Genomic DNA, 22472 nt, shown 5'->3' with positions numbered 1-22472 from the left:
TTCTTATGACAATAGCGACACTGTAAATTATTATATCGGGATATGGAGTCGGATTTGCCCCTAACAAACAAGCCAACTTCCGCTTGAGTTCCACTAGCTTTCCCATAAATATCACTATCTATCTGTTCTTTTGATTTTAAGATAGATTTAATATCCTTATAAGAGATATTATCCTTTGCATAAAGTATAGTATCTCTTATATGCTTAAAAGATGGGGGTAGAGAACAAAGCAGTAACACGAATTGATCCTCATCTTTAATTTCAGCATCTATATTACTCAAATCCATAAGAATGAAATCAAAGGTGTCAAGATGAGAGAGAATAGAGGTACCTTCACCCATACGAATTGTATAAAGCTTCTACTTCACGTAAAGTCTATTTTCCACCGTCCTCTTCATATAAAAGGTTTTCAATTTTTTCCACATGCCTTTGGCTGTGATTTTTACAGAAACTTCATGTAAAACCTCATTTGAGAGATTTAAAATGATACCTGTTTTTCCCCTTTTGTCTATGACTGTAAACTCCTCATCCATCATTTTATCCGGCTTCTTCTCCTTTCCTTGCAACGCCAAGTCTAAGCCATCCTGAATTAGGATAGCTTCCATCTTTAATTGCCATATTCCGAAGTTTGTACTTCGATCAAATTTCTCAACGTAGGTCTTTGTTAGAGTCATTTTGGCTATTGAAACTAACCCGGTTAGATCCGGCTCTGATACCAATTTGTTAGGATCTGGAACCCGGGTGGTGAGAAATTTAGCCAAACAACGGTATAATGACAATAACAAGGACAATTGAAGTTGATATAAACGATAATTAAAGAATATAAAGAAACATCAATTTAACGTGGTTCGGTCAAAGTGACCTACGTCCACAAGCGGAGAGGAGCAATTTTACTATACCAATAAGAGTACAAAATTAGAGTAAATACTCTAATTTATCCCAAATACCCTAAGGGAATAACCTCACAAGATTACTCCAAAAAAAGGGTTCACACAAGTGCTTCCCAACTCTTAACTCTCATACAAAACACTCTTAATAAAGGAAGAAAGGAAGAAACAAGAAATGAAGACTCAAGTCTTGTTGGTGTGTCTCTAAATGAGCAGAGAGTCCTCATTATATAGAAAGAGAATAAAGAAATGCTTGGCCAACAATTGGCCACATCCTCTCAAAATACAAGGCCATTTATTTGGCCAACAAGGCCTTAAATAAAAGGCTTCAAATGTGCCAACAAGGCTCACAAATAAAAAACCTAAAAATAAGACCACCTTTTACAAATCTCCACATTGGCCTAATTTTGGTTGATATAGTAAATTTGCTTCACCTTCTCCGCAAAAGCCCCAATGGGCATATGTCAAAATTTAATGCCATCAAAATCAGACAAGTTGTCTGATACCGAAACTGCAGTAGGGCCTATAACAGTGGAGCCCAATAAAGTATACAATGAACCAGATCTGTGTGCTTTCATGATCACAAGAGCACCATGAGAAACTTCAAAACTCCACCTTCACCTGTGTACTTGCACCCAAGAGATTCTAGAGTGCCCAAAGAGATGTGATTTGTCTTCAAGTCAGGAACATGTCTAACATTAGTGAGAATTCCCACCACACCATCGTGCATTTTGATTCGGACTGTACCTTTTCCAAAAACTTTGCAGGCAGCATTGTTGCCCAGTTGGACAACTCCACCTGCAACTGAATCATATGTAGAAAACAAGTCCCTGCTAGGACACATATGATATGAACAACCGGAATCTAAAATCCACTCATTGTCTAATCTAAAACTAGTTTCAGTTGCTAAAAATATAGTTCCCTCAATCTCATCAGTTGCTACACTAGCTTCGGCGGTGTCAGTATTTTTGTGCTTATTTTTTCTTTCTTTATGCTTTTCTTTATTTTTTAATTTATAGCATTCAGAGATATTGTGACCTTTCTTATGACAATAGCGACACTGTAAATTATTATATCTGGATATGGATTCGGATTTGCCCCTAACAAACAAGCCAACTTTCGCTTGAGTTCCACTACCTTCCCTAGTAATATCACTATCTATCTGTTCTTTTGATTTTAAGATAGATTTAATATCCTTATAAGAGATATTATCCTTTGCATAAAGCATAGTATATCTTATATGCTTAAAAGATGGGGGTAGAGAATAAAGCAGTAACATGACTTGATCCTCATCTTTAATTTCAGCATTTATATTACTCAAATCCATAAGAATGGAATCAAAGGTGTCAAGATGAGAGAGAATAGAGGTACCTTCACCCTTATGAATTGTATAAAGCTTCTGCTTCAGGTTAAGTCTATTTTCCACTGTCCTCTTCATATATAAGGTTTTCAATTTTTTCCACATGCCTTTGGCTGTGGTTTCTACAGAAACTTCACGTAAAACCTCATTTGAGAGATTTAAAATAATACCTGTTTTTTCCCTTTTGTTTATGACTGCAAGCTACTCATCCGTCATTTTATCCTGCTTCTTCTCCTTTCCTTGCAACGCCAAGTCTAAGCCATCCTAAATTAGGATAGCTTCCATCTTTAATTGCCACATTCCGAAGTCTGCACTTCGATCAAATTTCTCAACGTAGGTCTTTGTTAGAGTAATTTTGGCTATTGAAACTAACCCGGTTAGATCCGGCTCTGATACCAATTTGTTAGGATCGGAAACCCGGGTGGTGAGGAATTTAGCCAAACAACGGTATAATGACAATAACAAGGACAATTGAAGTTGATAACAACGACAATTAAAGCATATAAAGAAACATCAATTTAACGTGGTTCTGTCAAAGTGACCTACGTCCACAAGCGGAGAGAAGCAATTTTACTATACCAATAAGAGTATAAAAGAGAGTACAAAATTAGAGTAAATACTCTAATTTATCCCAAATACCCTAAGGGAATAACCTCACAAGATCACTCCAAAAAAAGGGTTCACACAATTGCTTCCCAACTCTTAACTCTCATACAAAACACTCTTAATAAAGGAAGAAAGGAAGAAACAAGAAATAAAGGCTCAAGTCTTATTGGTGTGTTTCCAAATGAGTAGAGAGTCCTCATTTTATAGGAAGAGAAGAAAGAAATGCTTGGCCAACAATTGGCCACATCCTCTCAAAATACAAGGCCATTTATATGGCCAACAAGGCCTTAAATAAAATGCTCCAAATGTGCCAACAAGGCTCACAAATAAAAAAACCTAAAAATAAGATCACCTTTTACAAATCTCCACCTTGGCCTAGTTTTGGGTGATATAGTAAATTTACTTCACCTTCTCCGCAAAAGCCCCAATGGGCATACTCAAAATTTAATGCCATCAAAATCAGACAAGTTGTCTGATACCGAAACTGCAGTAGGGCCTATAACAGTGGAGCCAATAAAGTATACAATGCACCAGATCTGTGTGCTTTCATGATCACAAGAGCACCATAAGAAACTTCAGAACTCCACCTTCACCTGTGTATTTGCACCTAAGAGATTCTAGAGTGCCCAAAGAGATGAGATTTTTCTTGAAGTCAGGAACATGTCTAACATCAGTGAGAATTCTCACCACACCATCGTACATTTTGATTCGGACTGTACCTTTTCCAAAAGCTTTGCAGGCAGCATTGTTGCCCAGTTGGACAACTCCACCTGCAGCTGAATCATATGTAGAAAACAAGTCCCTGCTAGGACACATATGATATGAATAACCGGAATCTAAACTTCACTCATTGTCTAATCTAAAACTAGTTTCAGTTGCTAAAAATATAGTTCCCTCAATCTCATCAGTTGCTACACTAGCTTCGGCGGTGTCAGCATTTTTGTGCTCATTTTTTCTTTCTTTATGCTTTTCTTTATTTTTTATTTTATAGCATTCAGAGATATTGTGATCTTTCTTATGACTATAGCGACACTGTAAATTATTATATCTGGATATGGAGTCAGATTTGCCCCTAACAAACAAGCCAACTTCCGCTTGAGTTTCACTAGCATCCCCAGTAATATTACTACTTATCTGTTCTTTTGATTTTAAGATAGATTTAATATCCTTATAAGAGATATTATCCTTTGCATAAAGCATAGTATCTCTTATATGTTTAAAAGATGGGGGTAGAGAACAAAGCAGTAACACGACTTGATCCTCATCTTTAATTTCAGCATCTATATTACTCAAATCCATAAGAATGGAATCAAAGGTGTCAAGATGATAGAGAATAGAGGTACCTTCACCCATACGAATTGTATAAAGCTTCTGCTTCAGGTAAAGTCTATTTTCCACCGTCCTCTTCATATATAAGGTTTTTAATTTTTTCTACATGCCTTTGGCTGTGGTTTCTATAGAAACTTCACGTAAAACCTCATTTGAGAGATTTAAAATAATACCTGTTTTTTCCCTTTTGTGTATGACTGCAAGTTCCTCATCCGTCATTTTATCCGGATTCTTCTCCTTTTCTTGCAATGCCAAGTCTAAGCCATTCTGAATTAGAATAGCTTCCATCTTTAATTGCCACATTCCGAAGTCTGTACTTCGATCAAATTTCTCAACGTAGGTCTTTGTTAGAGTCATTTTGGCTATTGAAACTAACCCGGTTAGATCCGGCTCTGATACCAATTTGTTAGGATCGGGAACCCGAGTGGTGAGAAATTTAGCCAAACAACGGTATAATGGCAATAACAAGGACAATTGAAGTTGATAACAACGACAATTAAAGCATATAAAGAAACATCAATTTAATGTGGTTCGGTCAAAGTGACCTACGTCCACAAGCGGAGAGGAGCAATTTTACTATACCAATAAGAGTACAAAATTAGAGCAAATACTCTAATTTATCCCAAATACCCTAAAGGAATAACCTCACAAGATCACTCCAAAACAAGGGTTCACACAAGTGCTTCCCAACTCTTAACTCTCTTACAAAACACTCTTAATAAAGGAAGAAAGGAAGAAACAAGAAATGAAGACTCAAGTCTTGTTGGTGTGTTTCCAAATGAGTAGAGAGTCCTCATTATATAGGAAGAGAAGAAAGAAATGCTTGGCCAACAATTGGCCACATCCTCTCAAAATACAAGGCCATTTATTTGGCCAACAAGGCCTTAAATAAAAGGCTCCAAATGTGCCAACAAAGCTCACAAATAAAAAAACCTAAAAATAAGGCCACCTTTTACAGTTCAGATTAGTGAATGGAACTAGGCTTTCCTTTCTTTCATGAGTTGTAGAGGTAAGGTCCATGTCCCCCTCTATTTTGTACTCTTTTGTTTATATATAGACATGGTAGGGGTCTTGCCTAACCCCTCCACACCAAAGGCTCCAGGCTGAAGGTTATGGCTTCAATTTTTTTTTAAAAAACAACTCTCTCTCTCTTTAAATTTTATTGAGCTAGATATTTAGTGAGGAATAAAAGATCTAGGACAAGTTAATTAATATTATTCGCTCCCTTCCATATTCATGACCACAACTTTACGAACAAATGATGCAAAAAATATGACAAAAACCAAACCTAAGAATGATAGACATTTAAACATCTTTACGTCGAAACCCTAACCTATGACATTGTCTGTACATATATAATTGTTAATACCACCATTCTAGAGAATGCTGTAAAAAAGGAAGCATGTAAATTAAGTTGTCACATACTCCCTTTCTATTTGCACTCTCGAGAAAGGTCGTGTTTGCTTCAGTTAAGTTCTAAAGATGAAGAAGAAGAACTTTAACTGAAGATGCGTTTGAAATGTAAGAAGATAAACCTTTTTCTATAGGCAACTTGGTTAGGATTAAGACCATTAACTTTATTCTGATTTTGTTAGCAGATAATCTCAGGAATAAATTAATGAATCCTTGAAAGAATAACCATGCACGTGATCAAATCAACCAATCTTTATTCAATAACTAATTAGTCAATTTTCGGACTGGTAATTAAAAAATAGTCTGCATTTGTAGAATCATTGAAATATACTATCATTATTTTATGCGGAGATAAAATCTGGACAAAACTACCCCAGCTGAAACACGAAAATTTTTAGCATAATATGCTGGATTATGGAGCCCCTACGTATAAACTTCCAACATAGTATATCGGAACTCAAACACATTATGAAATACCAACACATTATACTGGAATCTCGTATGTAAAAAATCGAACTATAGCATATTATGCTGTTTTTTTCCGATTTTGAAGCTGTTTTTATTTAAATTTTATTTTTACGTAAAAATATAGTTAAATTTTAATTACTTTTAAAATTATAACTAATTTTCAAATAGCAATAGTAAATGAGACTATTTCTGATTTTTTTTCTCGGCGACAGGAGCTTCAACAACCCTTTTTGAGTCAACCTTATTAAATGGCATCCACATTGAGATATGTTCTTTATAGATCCATGTTACAACATCAGCCACTTATAGCAGCCTATCACAGATATTGACCCGCTTTTAAGTTTTACCTACCAATCTTTGCCTTATGAAGTAGGGGAACAAATTAATAAAGGGTTCTTTATATAGGCCTATTATAGACCCTAAACCTATGCAATATCTTTGGAGCAGATTTATGAAAAAGTCGTCTTTAATTAATGTGATTACTAAAACTAGGTATGCCTATGTGACCCTTAGACTTTCTAATTTGGTGTTTCGTAGGACAAAGAAATATGAAGATATCGTGTCTAACGAGGTGACTAAATGTCACAATCCGAAATTTCTCACCTTTAGGATCGTGATGACGCCTAACATTTCACTTGCTAGGCAAGCCAACATTAAAATAATCTTAGTTATTTTAAGCAAATTTAATTAAATAGATATCAATTACTAAGATAAAGTGCGAAAGACCATAAATACCGAATTATCAAAATACATCCGCGAATCTGGTGTTACAAGTGCACGAGCTACTAGGATAATACAAATAAAGGCCTAAATAAAATTCAAGTTGTTTGAAGATAATACACAACTGAGATAAAATAGAAGGGGAATTTAGAACTGCGAACGTTGTGCAGTTATACCTCAAGTCTCCACTGGTAGCTGTATCCAGGCCAAGTCTAATGTACGCCACTGGGACCAACTCCGAAATATGCACAAGAAGTGCAGAGTGCAGTATCAGTACAACCGACCCCATGTACTGGTAAGTACCGAGCCTAACTTCGACGAAGTAGTGACAAGGTTATGACACGACACGTACATAAACAACATGTACAAGTATATACAAATACAAAGTAACAATAATACAATAAATAACAATTTATAAATTGGGAGGGAAGATGTGAAGAGGGATGATATAATAATTTCAGCAGGAGATGTATCACTTAGCAGTCAATTAATTCATCAATAATAAAATGAGCAAATAATAATATAAAAATGTCACAGCACCATCCTTCGTACTTTTACTCTCATTTGGCACGGCATCACCCTTTGTGCTTTTACTCTCATTTGGCACGAAAATACCCTTCGTGCGTTTACACTCACAAATGACACGGCAACACCCTTCGTGCTTTTACACTCACAAATGACACGGCAACACACTTCGTGCTTTTACACTCTTCCTTACCATGACAATAATATTATAAATAATTAAAATGGTACGGCATCACCCTTCGTGCTTTTACACTCTTCCTTATCATGAAAATAATAATATAATTTTGAAAGAGTATTTAATTGCGGGGATATACATTTATCAATCAATTCAATACCAGAATACCGACCTTACCTTCCAAAATATTCAACAATAATTAAATGAATAATAATTTCACGAATAATGATCAACTAATCAATAATAAACTTAAGCAGGAATATCTTAATTTAATAGATAATTATTCATAATAAACTAACTACTCCCGCATACTTTGACTCAACCACAACGCATAATTACTCGTCACCTCACATACACGTTGTACTCGCACGTTAAATCACGTAGCAAATAGATAAATAATTCCTACTCCCCCAAGTCAAGGTTAACCACGATACTTACCTCGCTTTGCAGCCAAATTCAGGAATCCAATAAACCTTTGCCTCGCGAATTCGTGTCTGAAATCCTCAAATCTAGTCATAAACAATTCAATATACTCAATACAAATCGTAGGAATTAATTCTATATGAATTTACTAATTTTCCGGATTAAAATTCGAATTTCATCTCAAAAATCAATAGTGGGGCCCACGTTTCAAATCTTGGAAAAACTTACAAAATCCGAACACCCGTTCCGAGACGAGTCCAACCATATAAAAATTATCAAATTCTGATGTCAAATGGACCTTCAAATCTTAAATTTTTATTTTTGGAAAGTTTTACAAAATTTCCAATTTCTCCCATCTAAATCCAAAATAAATGATGAATATAGACTTAGATTTATGAAATACAATCACTATATGATAAGGAACACTTACCCAGTTCGAAATCGTAAAAAACACCTTTGACATCGTCCCTAAACTGAGTTCTAATTGAGGGTTTGTGATAAAATGGAAAAAATCCCGTTTTAGGTTCTGTTTTAATTAACTAAGCGACAGTGTTCATCGCGTTCGCGAGTCCTCCTTCGCGTTCACGAAGGCTGCTCCCCCCGAGCCTTCGCATTCGCGGGCCCATGATCACGTTCGCGTAGAAGAATGACTGACCCCTCCCCCAGGTCCCTAAAGCTTCGCGTTCGCGAGCAGCTGGTCGCGTTCGCGAAGGGTAAGGCCCCCATTGCTTTGCGTTCGCAACCCAGCTACCGCGTTTGTGATCAAGAAAATCACCCTGCCCCAGTTTGCTCTTCGCGTTCACGAGAGTACATTCGCGAATGCGATAAAGGGAATACAAAAAGCCTGAAGTTGCAGAACACCAGATTTTCTAAGTTCAAAATCATCCCGTAGCCTATCCGAAACTCACCCGAGCCCTCGGGGCTTCAAACCAAACATGCACCCATGTCCTAAATTATCATACGAACTTTCTCGCGCAAAATAATCGTCAAAATAACACTTAAAACTACGAATCGTACACCAAATCAAATGAAAGTTTCAAGAAAACTTTAAAACTTCTATATTCACAACCGAACGTCGGAATCACGTCAATTCAATTCCGTTTATCACCAAATTTGACAGACAAGTCATAAATATTATGGTGGACCTATACCGGACTCCGAAACAAAAATATGGACCCGGTGTCAATAAATCCAACATCAGTAAATTCTTAAAAATTATTAAACTTTCAAACTTTTAGTTTTTCATCAAAATTCTATATCTCGAGCTAGGGATCTCGGATTTGGATTCCGGGTATACACCCAAGTTCCAAATTACGATACAGACCTACCGGAACTGTCAAAGCACTGATCTAGGTTTATTTGCTCAAAAGGTTGACCAAAGTCAACTCCGTGGAGTTTTAAGTCTCTATTTCATATTTTAATCCATTTTTTACATAAAAACTTTCCGGAAAATTATACGGACTACGCACGCAAGTCGAGGAATAATAAATAGTTATTTTTGAGATCTTAGAACACAGAATTAATAATTAAATTTAAAGATGACCTTTTGGGCCTTCACATTCTCCACCTCTAAAACAAACGTTCGTCCTCGAACGGCATTAGAAAAGTACCTGAGCTGGTGAAAAGGTATGAATATATACTCCGCATGTCTGACTTGGACTCCCAGGTAGATGCTTCTACCGGCTGACCTCTCCATTATACCCGAACGGAAGGATAACTCTTAGACCTCAACTGTCGGACCTGTCGGGCTAGAATAGCCACCGGCTCCTCTTCGTAAGTCAAATCTTTGTCCAATTGGACTGAGCTGAAATCTAATACATGGGACGAATCACCATGATATTTCAAGAGCATAGACACATGGAACATAGGATGAACCGCTGATAAACTAGGTGGCAGTGCAAGCCTGTAGGCTACTTCACCCACCCTTTCAAGAATTTTAAAGGGTCCAATATACCTAGGGCTCAACTTACCCTTCTTTCTGAACCTCATTACACCTTTCATAGGTAAAAACCGGAGCAATATTCTTTCTCTAACCATGAATGCAATATCACTAACCTTGCAGTCGGCATAACTCTTTCGCCTAGATTGAGCTGTGCGAAGTCGATCCTGGATAACTTTGACCTTATCCAAGGTATCATGTACCAAATCGGTACCCAACAACCGAGCCTCTCCCGGTTCAAACCATCCAACTGGCGAACGGCATCGCCTTCCGTATAATTCCTCATATGGAGCCATCTGAATGCTCGAATGGTAACTATAATTATAAGCAAACTCTGTAACTGGCAAGAACTGATCCCAAGAACCTCCAAAGTCTATAACACAAGCGCGAAGTATATCTTCCAATATCTAAATAGTGCGCTCTGACTGTCCGTCTGTCTATGGATGAAATACTGTACTCAACTCAACCCGCATGCCTAACTCACGCTGCACAACCCTCCAAAGTGTGAGGTAAACTGTGTACCTCAATCTGAAATAATAGACACGGGCACACCGTGAAGGCGGACAATCTCACAGATGTAAATTTCAGCTAACCGCTTTGAAGAATAGGTAACTGTAACTAGAATGAAATGTGTTGACTTAGTCAACCTGTCCACAATGATCCAAACTACGTCCGTGGGATCTCAACAACAAAATCCACAGTGATACGCTCCCATTTCCACTTTGGAATTTCTAACTTCTAAAGCAAACCACCAGGTCTCTAATGCTCGTGCTTAACTTGCTGACAATTCAGACACCGAGCTACATATGCAACTATATACTTCTTCATTCCTCTCCACCAGTAATGTTGCCGCAAATCTTGATACATTTTGGCGGCACCTGGATGAATGGAATACCTGGAACTGTGGGCCTCTTCCAGAATTAATTCACGAAGCCCATCTATATTAGGCACACAAATACGACCCTGCATTCAGAACTCCATCTTCCCCCACAACAACCGATTTGGCATCACCGTGCCACATCGTGTCCTTAAGGATAAGTAAATGAGGATCATCATACTGCCGCTCTCTGATGCGCTCATATAAAGAAGATCGAGCGACTGTGTAAGATAGAACCCGACTGGGTTCCGAAACATCTAACCTCATGAACTGATAAACCAAAGTCTGAACATCTGCAGCTAACGGTCTCTCACCAACCAGAATATACGCAAGACTGACCATACTCATAGCCTTTCTACTCAAAGTATCAGCCACCACATTGGCCTTTCTGGGGTGATACAAAATGATGATATCATAATATTTCAACAACTCCAACCATCTTCTCTTCCTCAAATTAAGATCTTTTTGTTTGAACAGATACTGAAGGCTACGATGATCAGTAAATACCTCACACGAGAAACCGTAGAGGTAATGCCTCCAAATCTTGAAAGCATGGATAATAACTTGCTCGTGACTCGTGAGACCTATGTAACCTAGTGCTATGATACCAACTGTCACGACCCGAAATTTTCCACCTTCAGGATCGTGATGGCGCCTAACATTTCACTTGCTAGGCAAGCCAACGTTAAAATAATCTTAGCGATTTTAAGCAAATTTTATTAAATAGAGATCAATTACTAAAATAAAGTGCGGAAGACCATAAATAATGAATTATCAAAATGCATCCCCGAATCTGGTGTCATAAGTGCACGAGCTACTAGGATAATACAAATAAAGGTCTGAATAAAATTCAAGTTGTTTGAAAGATAATACACAACTGAGATAAAATAGAAGGGGACATCAGAACTGCGAACGCTGTGCAGTTATACCTTAAGTCTCCACTGGTAGCTGTATCCGGGCCAACTCTAATGTACGCCATTGGGACCAACTTCGAAATCTGCACAAGAAGTGCAGAGTGCAGTATTAGTACAACCGACCCCATGTACTGGTAAGTGCCGAGCCTAACCTCGACGAGCCTAACCTGTACAGGTATATACAAATACAAAGTAACAATAATACAATAAATAACACTTTATAAATTGGGAGGGAAGATGTGAACAGGAATGATATAATAATTTCAGCAGGAGGTGTATCACTTAGCAGTCAATTAATTCATCAATAATAAAATAAGCAAATGATAATATAAAAATGTCACGGCACCACCCTTCGTGCTTTGACTCTCATTTGGCACGGTATCACCGTTCGTGCTTTTACTCTTATTTGGCACGGTAACACCCTTCTTGCTTTTACAATCACAAGTGAAACGACAACACCCTTCGTACTTTTACACTCACAAATAGCACGACAACACTCTTCGTATTTTTACACTCACAAATGGAATGGTAACACCCTTCGTACTTTTACACTATTCCTTACCATGACAATAATATTATGAATAATTAAAATGGCACGGCATCACCCTTCGTGCTTTTACACTCTTCCTTACCATGAAAATAATAATATAATTTTGGATGAGTATTTAATTATGGGGATATATATATTTATCAATAAATTCAATACCAGAATACCGACCTCACCTTCCGAAATATTCAACAATAATTAAATGAATAATAATTTCAAGAATAATTATCAAATAATCAATAATAAACTTAAGTAGAAATATCTTAATTAAATAGGCAATTATTCAGAATAAACAAACTACTCCCGCATGCTTTGACTCAACCACAACGCATAATTACTCGTCACCTCACATATACATTGTACCCCGCACATTTAATCATGTAGCAAATAGACAAATAAGTCCTACTCCCTCAAGTCAAGGTTAATCACGACACTTACCTCGCTTTGCCGCCAAATTCAGGAATCCAATAAACCTTTGCCTCGAGAATTCGTGTCCGAAATCCTCAAATCTAATCATAAACAATTCAATATACTCAATACAAATCGTAGGAATTAATTCTATATAAATTTACTAATTTTTCGGATTAAAATTCAAATTTCATCTCAAAATTTAACAGTGGGGACCACGTCTCGAATCTCGAAAAAACTTACGAAATTCGAACAACCGTTCCGAGACGAGTCCAACCATACAGAATTATCACATTCCGATGTCAAATGGACCTTCAAATCTTAAATTTTTATTTTTGGAAAGTTTAACAAAAATTCCAATTTCTCCCATCTATATCCGAAATAAATGATGAATATAGACTTAGATTAATGAAATACAATCACTATATGATAAAGAATACTTACCCAGTTCGAAATCGTGAAAAACTCCTTTGAAATCGCCCCTAAACCGAGTTCTAATTGAGGGTTTGTGATAAAATGGAAAAAAATCCTGTTTTAGGTTCTGTACTAATTAATTGGGCGACACTGTTCATCGCGTTCGCGAAGAGTTGCGCCTGAGTGGCTTCCGCGTTCGCGAGTCCTTATTCGCGTTCGCGAGCCCATGATCGCGTTCGCGTAGAAGAATGACTGACACCTCCCCCAGGTCCCTAAAGTTTCGCGTTCGCGAGCAGCTGGTTGCATTCGCAAAGGGTAAGACCCACATTGCTTCGTATTCACGACCCAGCTACCGCGTTCGCAATTAAGAAAATCACCCTGCCCAGTTTGCTCTTCGCGTTCGCGAGAGTACATTCGCGAATGTGATGAAGGAAATACCAGAAGCCCGAAGTTGCAGAAAACCAGATTTTCTAAGTTCAAAATCATCCCGTAGCCTATCCGAAACTCACTCGAGCTCTCGGAGCTCCAAACCAAACATGTACCCAAGTCCTAAAACATCATACGTACTTGCTCGCGCGATCAAATCGCCAAAATAACACCTAGAACTATGAATCGGACACCAAATCAAAGAAAATTTTTAAGAAAACTTTAAAACTTCAATTTTCACAAACGAACGTCTGAATCACGTCAATTCAACTCCGTTTCTCACCAAATTCGACAAACAAGTCATAAATATTATAGTGGACCTATATCGGGCTCCAGAACCAAAATACGGACCCGGTGTCAATAAATCCAACATCAATAAATTCTTAAAAATCATTAAACTTTCAAACTTTTAATTTTTTATCAAAATTCCATATCTCGAGTTAGGGACCTCGGAATTCGATTCCGGGCATACGCCAAGTCCCAAATTACGATACGTACTTACCAAAACTGTCAAAGCACTCATCCGGGTTCGTTTTCTCAAAATCTTGACCAAAGTCAACTCAGTGGAGTTTTAAGGCTCTATTTCATATTTTTAATCCATTTTTTTACATAAAAACTTTACGGACTGCACACGCAAGTCGGGGAATAATAAATAGTATTTTTCGAGGTCTTAGAACACAAAATTAATAATTAAATTTAAAGATAACATTTTGGATCATCACACTAAGAATCTGAGGGCAACAATAGAGACATTACAGTTAAACCATCTTCTATTGTTACTTCATTTCATAACTTCTTGCTATTCACGTTATATTAATTGGAACGGAATGAGACATTCCTCGTGCAAGTACAATTGCCTTCATGATTATTTATCGTGATTCCTAAAAATGAAATGTATCTCATTTCCAAGAAGCTTATATTACATTACTCCCTGTATCTCAAATTATTTATTGTGATTCCTAAAAATAGTTGTATTAAATTATTTGTCATTTTAAAAATTCAAGACAATATTAATTACTCCCTCCGTCTCGAATTATTTGTCATAAAAAGAGAAACACGACAACTAATTTGAGACAGAGGGAGTATGATTGACTTCTATTCTAACATTTTACTTAGTGACACTTTTAAATATTAGTATTACTTAATTTTCTACAATAAATATGATAAAATTTATCATATTATTCATATGGTTAGCTGAGTTTGATAAATTTGGGTTAGGCATAGGAGTGTTATATAGACGGGCTGAGCTAGATTTTGACATGTTAAGGCAGATCGATTAGACAAACAGATTGGGTCATAACCCGCTCAAGATGTGCAAGTTAAAATTTATGGTAAACAATGGGTTGACCCAACCCCCTTAATACATAATTATATTTCATTTGTTTGTTTATTTGTTGTTCTTTTGTAACTTTTTAAAAATTATCAAATCAGAGTAACAAAATTTTCTTTCATTTAATAAACATAACTCTTTTTAACAGACCAAACCAAAAAAAAAAATCAATATTTTTGATAAGTATTCTTATGGGCTATTTTGAGCTACATAAGTTTCAAAATGGCCAAAACTTTTAAATGATCTAACTTGGTTTATGCCCAAATAACCTGTAAATAATATATATGCATAGTCCAATTTGTTCACACACTTAGGTGCGTTAAGCGAATTTTATTTTCATGTGCTAAATTCGACACCATTGATGGTGCGGTCTCAATTAGTCTCTTTCTCTTTTATTGTTCAGAAATCTTGCCTATAAAAGTAGAGAACTTTAAGCAAATGCAAGTTCAAAAAGAAGGATATCTATCTTCACATTTCTTAAAAAAACCATTTTCATGATCTTCATCATTGCAGCTTCAAGCTCTAAACTCTTTTTTTTTTTAACTTTTTCAAGTCTCCTTTTCTTTTATTGTTGAGACTTAAGAAATCTTTTGCAAATACCAGCCAAAGCAGTTAGAGACTGGTTCATCGAAAGGAGTGGACAAGATCGAAGATTGATTGCCTCTATCATTGTGACAAATTTTGCTATTACTAGACGGACGCTAAACTTGCCACAATGATAGGGGCAATATATCTTCTTAAATCCTCTTCTATCGAAGAACCAATCTCCAACTGCTTTAATTATTGTGTGTTTCAAAACGAGTGGGAAAAATCACTACTTAGTTCATCCACCAGTTAATAGACAATTACAGCATTGACACTTAAATAAAGTGTATTTAAGTACTTAATTTGTTACATTTGATTTTTCTATTCTGCTGCAACTCTGAAGGCGGTGGATATGCGATATCATTTCTTTATTTATTGAGGAAAAAAAGATAAAAAAAAATGTTATCGCACCAACCACCGCCTTCAAACTATTGAGAGCTTGGATGATCTTCAAGCCAAAAACTAGTGTAGAATGTATTTTTACCGGAGACCTAGGGAAAAACCCTAACCACAATTCAGGTATATAACTTTTATCCTTGTTGACAAGTTGACCCGATGCCTTTTCATACCCGATGCCTTTTCATACTTTCTGATTTCTTTCATCACCATCTTGACAGTTTTGGAGTTACCACCATAGAATATAATAATGTCGTCAGCATAAGCTAGGTGATTAATTTGAGGACCTCTCTTGTTCATAGAAAAGCTAGTGAAGTTCTCCTTATGAATGAAACTGTTCAGAGATCTAGTCAATACTTTTGTGACAATAATAAAGAGAGATGGGGGATAAAGGATCCCCTTGCTTGAGACCCTGTGAAAAAGTAAAGAAGTCATTTCTTGTTCCATTAATAATAATCGAGTATTAGACATTCAAAACCATTCTCCAAATCATATCACACCATTCTTTGTAGAAGCCAAATTTGTTTAGGACTTCAATAAGGAAGCTCCACGAAAGCCTATCATAGGCTTTAGCCATGTCAAGTTTCATAACAATATTCCCTCCCCTGTTAGGTTTGGAGATATCATGAATGATCTCCTAAGCGAGCATCACATTTTCCGTAATTAGTCTTCCAGAGACAAAACCACTTTAATTTTCAGAGATTAGATTAGAAAGAAGAGAATTCAACCTTCTGGTTAAAAGTTTTGAGATGATCTTACTAGTGTAATTTCTTAGACTAATAGGTCTAAGCTCTTCAAATCTGGAAGGAGAATCTACCTTGGGAATGAGAGCTATGCAGGTGTGGGAATAAAATTTAGTGAGGTTCTTCCCTTTAAAGAAATCTGTGATAAATTCAATGATGTCGTGCTTGATGATATCCCACGTAGCTTGAAAAAGCTTTCCCATTTAAGCCATCAGGTCCAACAGAGCTATCAATACTCATACTGAATACAGACTCTTTGATTTCCTCTTCCATAGGCATCATAATAAGCATCTTATTATCATCTTCTGTAATAAGGTTAGGGATGCAATTAAGGATATCATTGCTCACAGTAGGCTGCTGGTCTAGATTGAAGAAACTTTTAAAGTGCTTGACATCAGCCTTAGCAATTGTTTCATCACCTTGTATCCATCTATCTCGGTGATTCTTAATTCTATGTAGTTGAAGTCTTCTTCTCCTGTCTCTCAGGATACTGTGAAAATAGCTAGTGTTGCAGTTACCATCCTTGAACCAATTAATTCTAGCTTTCTATTTCATCAAGGATTCTTGCATACCCAACCACCTAGTATATTCAGCATAACCTCTGTTTAGATCTTCCCTTCCTTGCTCATTGTTGTTTTGCATATCAATCTCTTCCAGAATTTGCACTTTAGCTGCCCAGGAGCTTACTTGTTCGTGAATGTCCCCAATGTTATCCTTTGACCATTGACTGAGGTGCTTACTAAGAAGTTTCAGCTTACTTTGAAGCCTCCACATAGCATTACCTACAATATTTGTGTTCCATATCTCCTGAATCATATCCAGAAAACCTGGTTGGGTCGTCCAGAAATTGAGGAATCTGAAGTATTTGATGTGATATTGTTGATCATTCTGACACTTAAGTAGTAGAGGTTTGTGATCAGAACTATTCCTTACCAAAATTTTCACCATATTATTTTGAAAGAGTTGAGCCCATTGATCATTGATCATTATTCTATCCAGTCTCTTCCAAATTCTTTTGCTAGGCATTCTGTTGTTACACCAAGTGTATCTTAGGCCAGTGAAGCCAATGTCTATTAAGCCACAGGATTCCATAGTGCTAATAAAATCCAAACTTCTGTATGCCCTGTGGGGATTACCCCCTAGTTTTTCAGCCGGATCCATGATAATGTTGAAGTCACCACCAATACACCATGGGCCATCAATAGTGTTGTTCATGCTATGAATGCTATTCCACAAATCCCTTCTTTCACTAATAGTACATTTGGCATATACTGTTGTGATAAAAATTCCTGTATCTGCAACATTATCTTTCATTTTGAGAGTAATTTGTTGTTCATTGATGGTCAATACCTCAGTGTGATTCAGGTAGTTCCAGAAGCACCAGATCTTACCGGTGACATTAGTCTGACAGTGTTGAAATCTTAAGAACCTTTTGTACCCATCTATCTTACTCATATCCACAAATGGTTCGAAAATAGCCACAAAAACCACTTTGTTGATGTTGATAAGAAGTTTAAGTCAGTGAATAGCCTTCTTTGATCTTACCCCTCTTATATTCTAAAAGATTGTACTAATCATTGGGTTGAGGGGGAGGTGTGCAGTTTGTTTCCTCTTCCTTTACATGAAGTAGATGTGTTGTCTTTATTTTGTCTTCCCATTTTTTGTTTCTGCTTCTTCCTCTGGCCATTGGAGATTCACAAGAGTCACCCTTTCCTATGAGACTTTCAGCAGTCTCTTTAAGATCTGTTTGTTTACTATTTTTTCGGTCATTCTTTCTGTTTCTGCTTCTTCCTCTAGTGTAAGAAGCTCCATCTTCATTTTGGTTCTGATAAGTAACCTCATCTCCATCAGTCATAGTTTTGGATTCCATAGTATCTTCTTCTTCTTCAACATGATTGATATGTCCTTGGTTGCAACATACTGGCATCTGTCTTTGATTTGTCAAGTGTTCCCAGTTAAGATCAACGCAAACATTTATTGGTTTTTGATCTCCGAGGGTAAGCTAATGAACTGGACATCCTCAGTTGTAGCCTCTGTGATTGCAATATTTTCACAATTGTCTCCTTTCGATTTTTGTTGGTCACTACTTTCTTTATCATTGCTCTTTTTCTCCTTCACTGTAACATCTACTCTGATTTCTCCTGTTTCCTGATGTTGATTAGTAGTAACTGTAGGCTCACCTTCTGCTGCTCGATCTGGATTAAGCGTATCCTCCTGTTGATTACCTTCAATCATCGAGGTTGCTAATTGTTGTGAAACTGATGAGAGCTTAACTTGATAGTGCTTCTTAGTGATCTTATCTCGGATAGCAGGTTTGAATTTGACACTACTTTTCTTTTTTGGCATTTTCTTTGCTTTCTTATTCTTTTTCTTCTTCCTTCTTGTTTCTGCATCAAAATTCTGTTGTAACAAAGGCCTGTCAGTCATCTGTTTCATCTTCCTGTCAGTCATCTGTTTCATCTTTTCAGCATTGAGACTTTGAGTTTTTGTATTCAGAAGTTGTTCTCCCTCTAATAATTCCTGATTCTTCCTATTTTCTGTCGCATCTTTCTCTATATTACTGTTGTGATCTTGTTCTTTACCTGCTACTTTGTTCTTAGTTGGATGCTCCTTGATTTTGTCTTGTACCTCCTCGACATTAGTTGCAATCTTCTTCTCTAAGGCCCTGCATTCAATCACGTTGTGCCCCAGTTTCCTACAATGCTTACAATACTCATGTATGCCCTCATATTTCAATTTTTGAGTGTAACCATCTAGTGGTGAGTCCTCATATTCTTGGCCTATGAATACACTTTCCGGCAAAGGTTTAAGAAGATTAACCTCCACCCTAATCTTGACCATACTTGGTCTAGTTCTTCCATAAGTTGCCGCATCTAGAACCAAAGGGGTTCTAACAGAGCTAAGAATTTGTTTAACCTAATGCCATGTGTGCATGTGAAATGGCAATCCCGGCAGTAGAACCCATGCTGGGGCAACAAGAAGGTCTTCCTCAGGCTTAAAATCAGGGGACCATTTTTGTAACCACATTTGCCGACCATCAATTTCAATTACCCTTTTAAACCATACCGTTTGCCAATCTTCCTCATTAAATAAATCTTTGAAGACATTGTAATTGTAATAGATACCAATTCTGGCATGTCCTTTCAGCATTATCAACTCTTTAAACTTTGACCTAATTCTATCAATTTGGGGGCGGAGTTTCAGAAATCGACCAACAATAGTATACTTACATTCTTCTGCCATTATGCTATAATAATCTTTAGCCTTGAATATCACAGTTGGCATTTCATTGTGAGTTGTATGCTTTACAATTACCTTCTCCCTTTCATGGCGTATTTGGTTCAAATTAGAGGATGACGGAGCCGTGGCCGATGTCGCATAAGAGATTTTCTTTTCAATTGCTTCAGAGGGTAGTGTCGCTCTTTCAAGAGGGATGTTTTGATTCTCTTTATACGCCGGAAGTAGGCCTCCCGATGGCTCCATCTGGTGGAGCGTGAAGAGACGTGCTGGACAATACAGTCATTGGGTTAGCCGTTGGAGAGAGTGACTGGTGGATACGTTGTCGTTGGAGAGAGAGAGAGAGTTAATTTTATCAAATGAACCAAACTGTGATAACATGACTTGGTGAGCATATACTTATATCATTCTTGCAATATATCCACTTATTACAAGGATCAGTAGAAACCAAACTGTTGTTTACCTATTTCTGATGCCGGAGTACTTGTTAGCACATTTTTGCTTCCCAATTTTGCAACAGATAATTAAAGGCAAACAAAAACCGTAAAAGAAACCAACTTAAGATAATATAGTCAATAAGTTAATATTATCGCACTTCTATCTTTAAGTTCGTACATCTCATATTTATATATGTCTATAAAAGTTATAAGATATATCGGCCTTAAAAATAAGCCAACTCAAAATAATTAAATGAAGCCACTCAAATATTAAATTGCATAGAAGTTAATGAAATTTTCCGGGATGTAACTGCTCCACGGGCCGCTTCCAAATCAGAGGGAAGGCGCCTCTACGTCTTGCTCACATCCAATGCTTGGGTGTAAATCAGGGTGTAAATCAGGGTGACTCAAAGAATTTTGTGGCCTAAAGCCAAAATATAGGTTAAGGTCCAATGGACTGATCACTGATACCACTGATGTAAGTTTTTGGCTGTGGGAATAAGATGCACATCCAATGCTTGGGTGTAATTAAAAAAAAAACTAAAATATATTAAAAGGCCTTAAATTTTCATAAACTTCATATTATAATGAGATACAAAAGAAACATATGACTTTGGTCTAGTGGTAACAATACAACACGTGATGAGGTTAGGCTCACATCACGATTTCAAACTCTCCCATGGGCAATAGCATGACCTAAGTGAAAAAGGACAGAAAAAGCGGGCTCATTATCCATCGATTCAAATCTTGTGCCGCTCCCCTCGAGAATTTCCTAGCTAAAAAGATGAGACATAAAAGAACTTGTTTTCTAATGTATGGATCAACATATATGACACAAAGAAATAGCTAATTCAGAGAATACGAATTGAAATTAAAGAGTGAAATCGTCGAAAAACAAAAAGAAAAAAGTGTACATAAAGAAAAAAATTTAGAATTGATGAGAAGGTAAACATACCATTTAATTTAATAAGAGAGAAACTTTGTGATTATTTACTTACTAAGTCATACAACCTCAATAAAATTTTCAAAATATAAAAATTGAAATCTTTGTTAATAATAATTGTACAAATTATAAGTTATATATAATACTAATATACTAGTAGTATTTTATAATTTTGGAGCCCTTCATATTCAGGGGCCTAAGGCAAGGGTTTTATTTGTCCGCCCCGGCCTAAAATGCCCCTGATCTATGGGACTTGGTATAATATTACCCTCTGTCTACCTATCGAGATAAAAACGTCCCGATAGGTGGACGATCACGAATACTTTCAAGAAGATGATCAAGTAAAGATATCTTACAGTTTCGGGAAGTCAAATTATGGGTACGTTCATTGACAAATGCAGCAGGTTGGTTTGATCGAATTTAATTGAGACAAATAGGAAGTTCAATTAATAGTTGTTTGGTAATGTAACGTACACGTGTATTTACTTTTTTGGAATTGAAAAAGTTAGTTTTTCACTATAATGATGATCAGGAAAGGGAGTGAACATGCATCCCACTTACCTTTAATAACTTGAATAGTTTTCGTTATTGCTATGGCTAGGTGAAAGAATTGCCCGAAGGTTTCAAGATCACAAACAAAAATATAATGTAATCATAGATTGTAATCCAATTGCATATTCGAGGACAAAAAGGATGCAAATGGAGAAACTACTAGATAGATTAAATACTTTCGCGATTCCTTCTTTTTTATGTTATGGCAGTTAGATTTAGAAAGGTAACATTTTGTAGGAAGGTTTAACTCATAGGCGAACTCAGAATTTTTTTAAATTGTGGATGCTCAACGGTGTTTAACTGGATGGTCTACTTTTAAAATTAGGTGCTCAATTAATATTTTTGTATATAATTACTAGTTCCCAATATAGAAATATAATGTTTGGCTAAAAACAATCGATGTGTAAGCACCCATAAGTTTTAACATATATATGTACGTATATATACATGTATGAATAGGGTAAAATTAATTTATATTAAATGACCAAATGGTAGCGTGACACATGTAATCGGATACGGATGAAAGATAAATCGAGTAAGAACCAAGACCAGCGACAACAACTGCAGTTAGTATCGGATAGACCCCGAAGAGAGCATAATCAACGGAAGTGAGACGAATGTTTGTCACCAAATAACATTTAATGAAGAATATTCCCTAATATTAAATAGGCACCCGTTGTAGAGAATTTTGGCATTCATGGCCTGCCATTACACATTCATCAATCGCCCCTTTTATTGTCATTTAAAAGGGGTTTGATCCTAGGATCTTATTTCCTAGGTATAGCTATAAATAGTAGCTCCAACAACCAATTTAAGGA

The 22472-nt window shown here is 36.6% G+C and overlaps 2 protein-coding genes across 2 annotated transcripts; both read right to left on the bottom strand.

Annotated features, from left to right (window-relative positions):
* Positions 1 to 16635: 16635 nt before the first annotated feature.
* LOC138902307 (uncharacterized) lies at positions 16636 to 17940 on the bottom strand. The gene is made up of 2 exons (XM_070190152.1): positions 17066 to 17940; positions 16636 to 16975 (listed from the first exon to the last, which is right to left on the bottom strand). Exons 1-2 carry the CDS (start codon positions 17938 to 17940, stop codon positions 16636 to 16638), a joined length of 1215 nt encoding a protein of 404 aa, XP_070046253.1.
* A 519-nt stretch (positions 17941 to 18459) lies between these two features.
* LOC138902306 (uncharacterized) lies at positions 18460 to 19326 on the bottom strand. The gene has a single exon (XM_070190151.1). It carries the CDS (start codon positions 19324 to 19326, stop codon positions 18460 to 18462), a length of 867 nt encoding a protein of 288 aa, XP_070046252.1.
* Between the last annotated feature and the right edge of the window lie 3146 nt (positions 19327 to 22472).

Source organism: Nicotiana tomentosiformis, chromosome 12, assembly GCF_000390325.3.
Source record: "Nicotiana tomentosiformis chromosome 12, ASM39032v3, whole genome shotgun sequence".
NCBI lineage: Eukaryota > Viridiplantae > Streptophyta > Magnoliopsida > Solanales > Solanaceae > Nicotiana > Nicotiana tomentosiformis.
The sequence above is the reverse complement of the archived record's forward strand: the minus strand, read 5'-3'. Positions and strand labels throughout refer to the sequence as shown.

Excerpts from the sequence above, each read along its gene's own strand:
- LOC138902307 (XM_070190152.1), bottom strand. The coding sequence starts at position 17,940 with ATGAGTAAGATAGATGGGTACAAAAGGTTCTTAAGATTTCAACACTGT. Across the intron at positions 16,976-17,065 it reads GGTTATGCTGAATATACTAG|TATCCTGAGAGACAGGAGAA; the intron begins GTGGTTGGGTAT and ends CTATTTTCACAG.
- LOC138902306 (XM_070190151.1), bottom strand. The coding sequence starts at position 19,326 with ATGGTCAAGATTAGGGTGGAGGTTAATCTTCTTAAACCTTTGCCGGAA.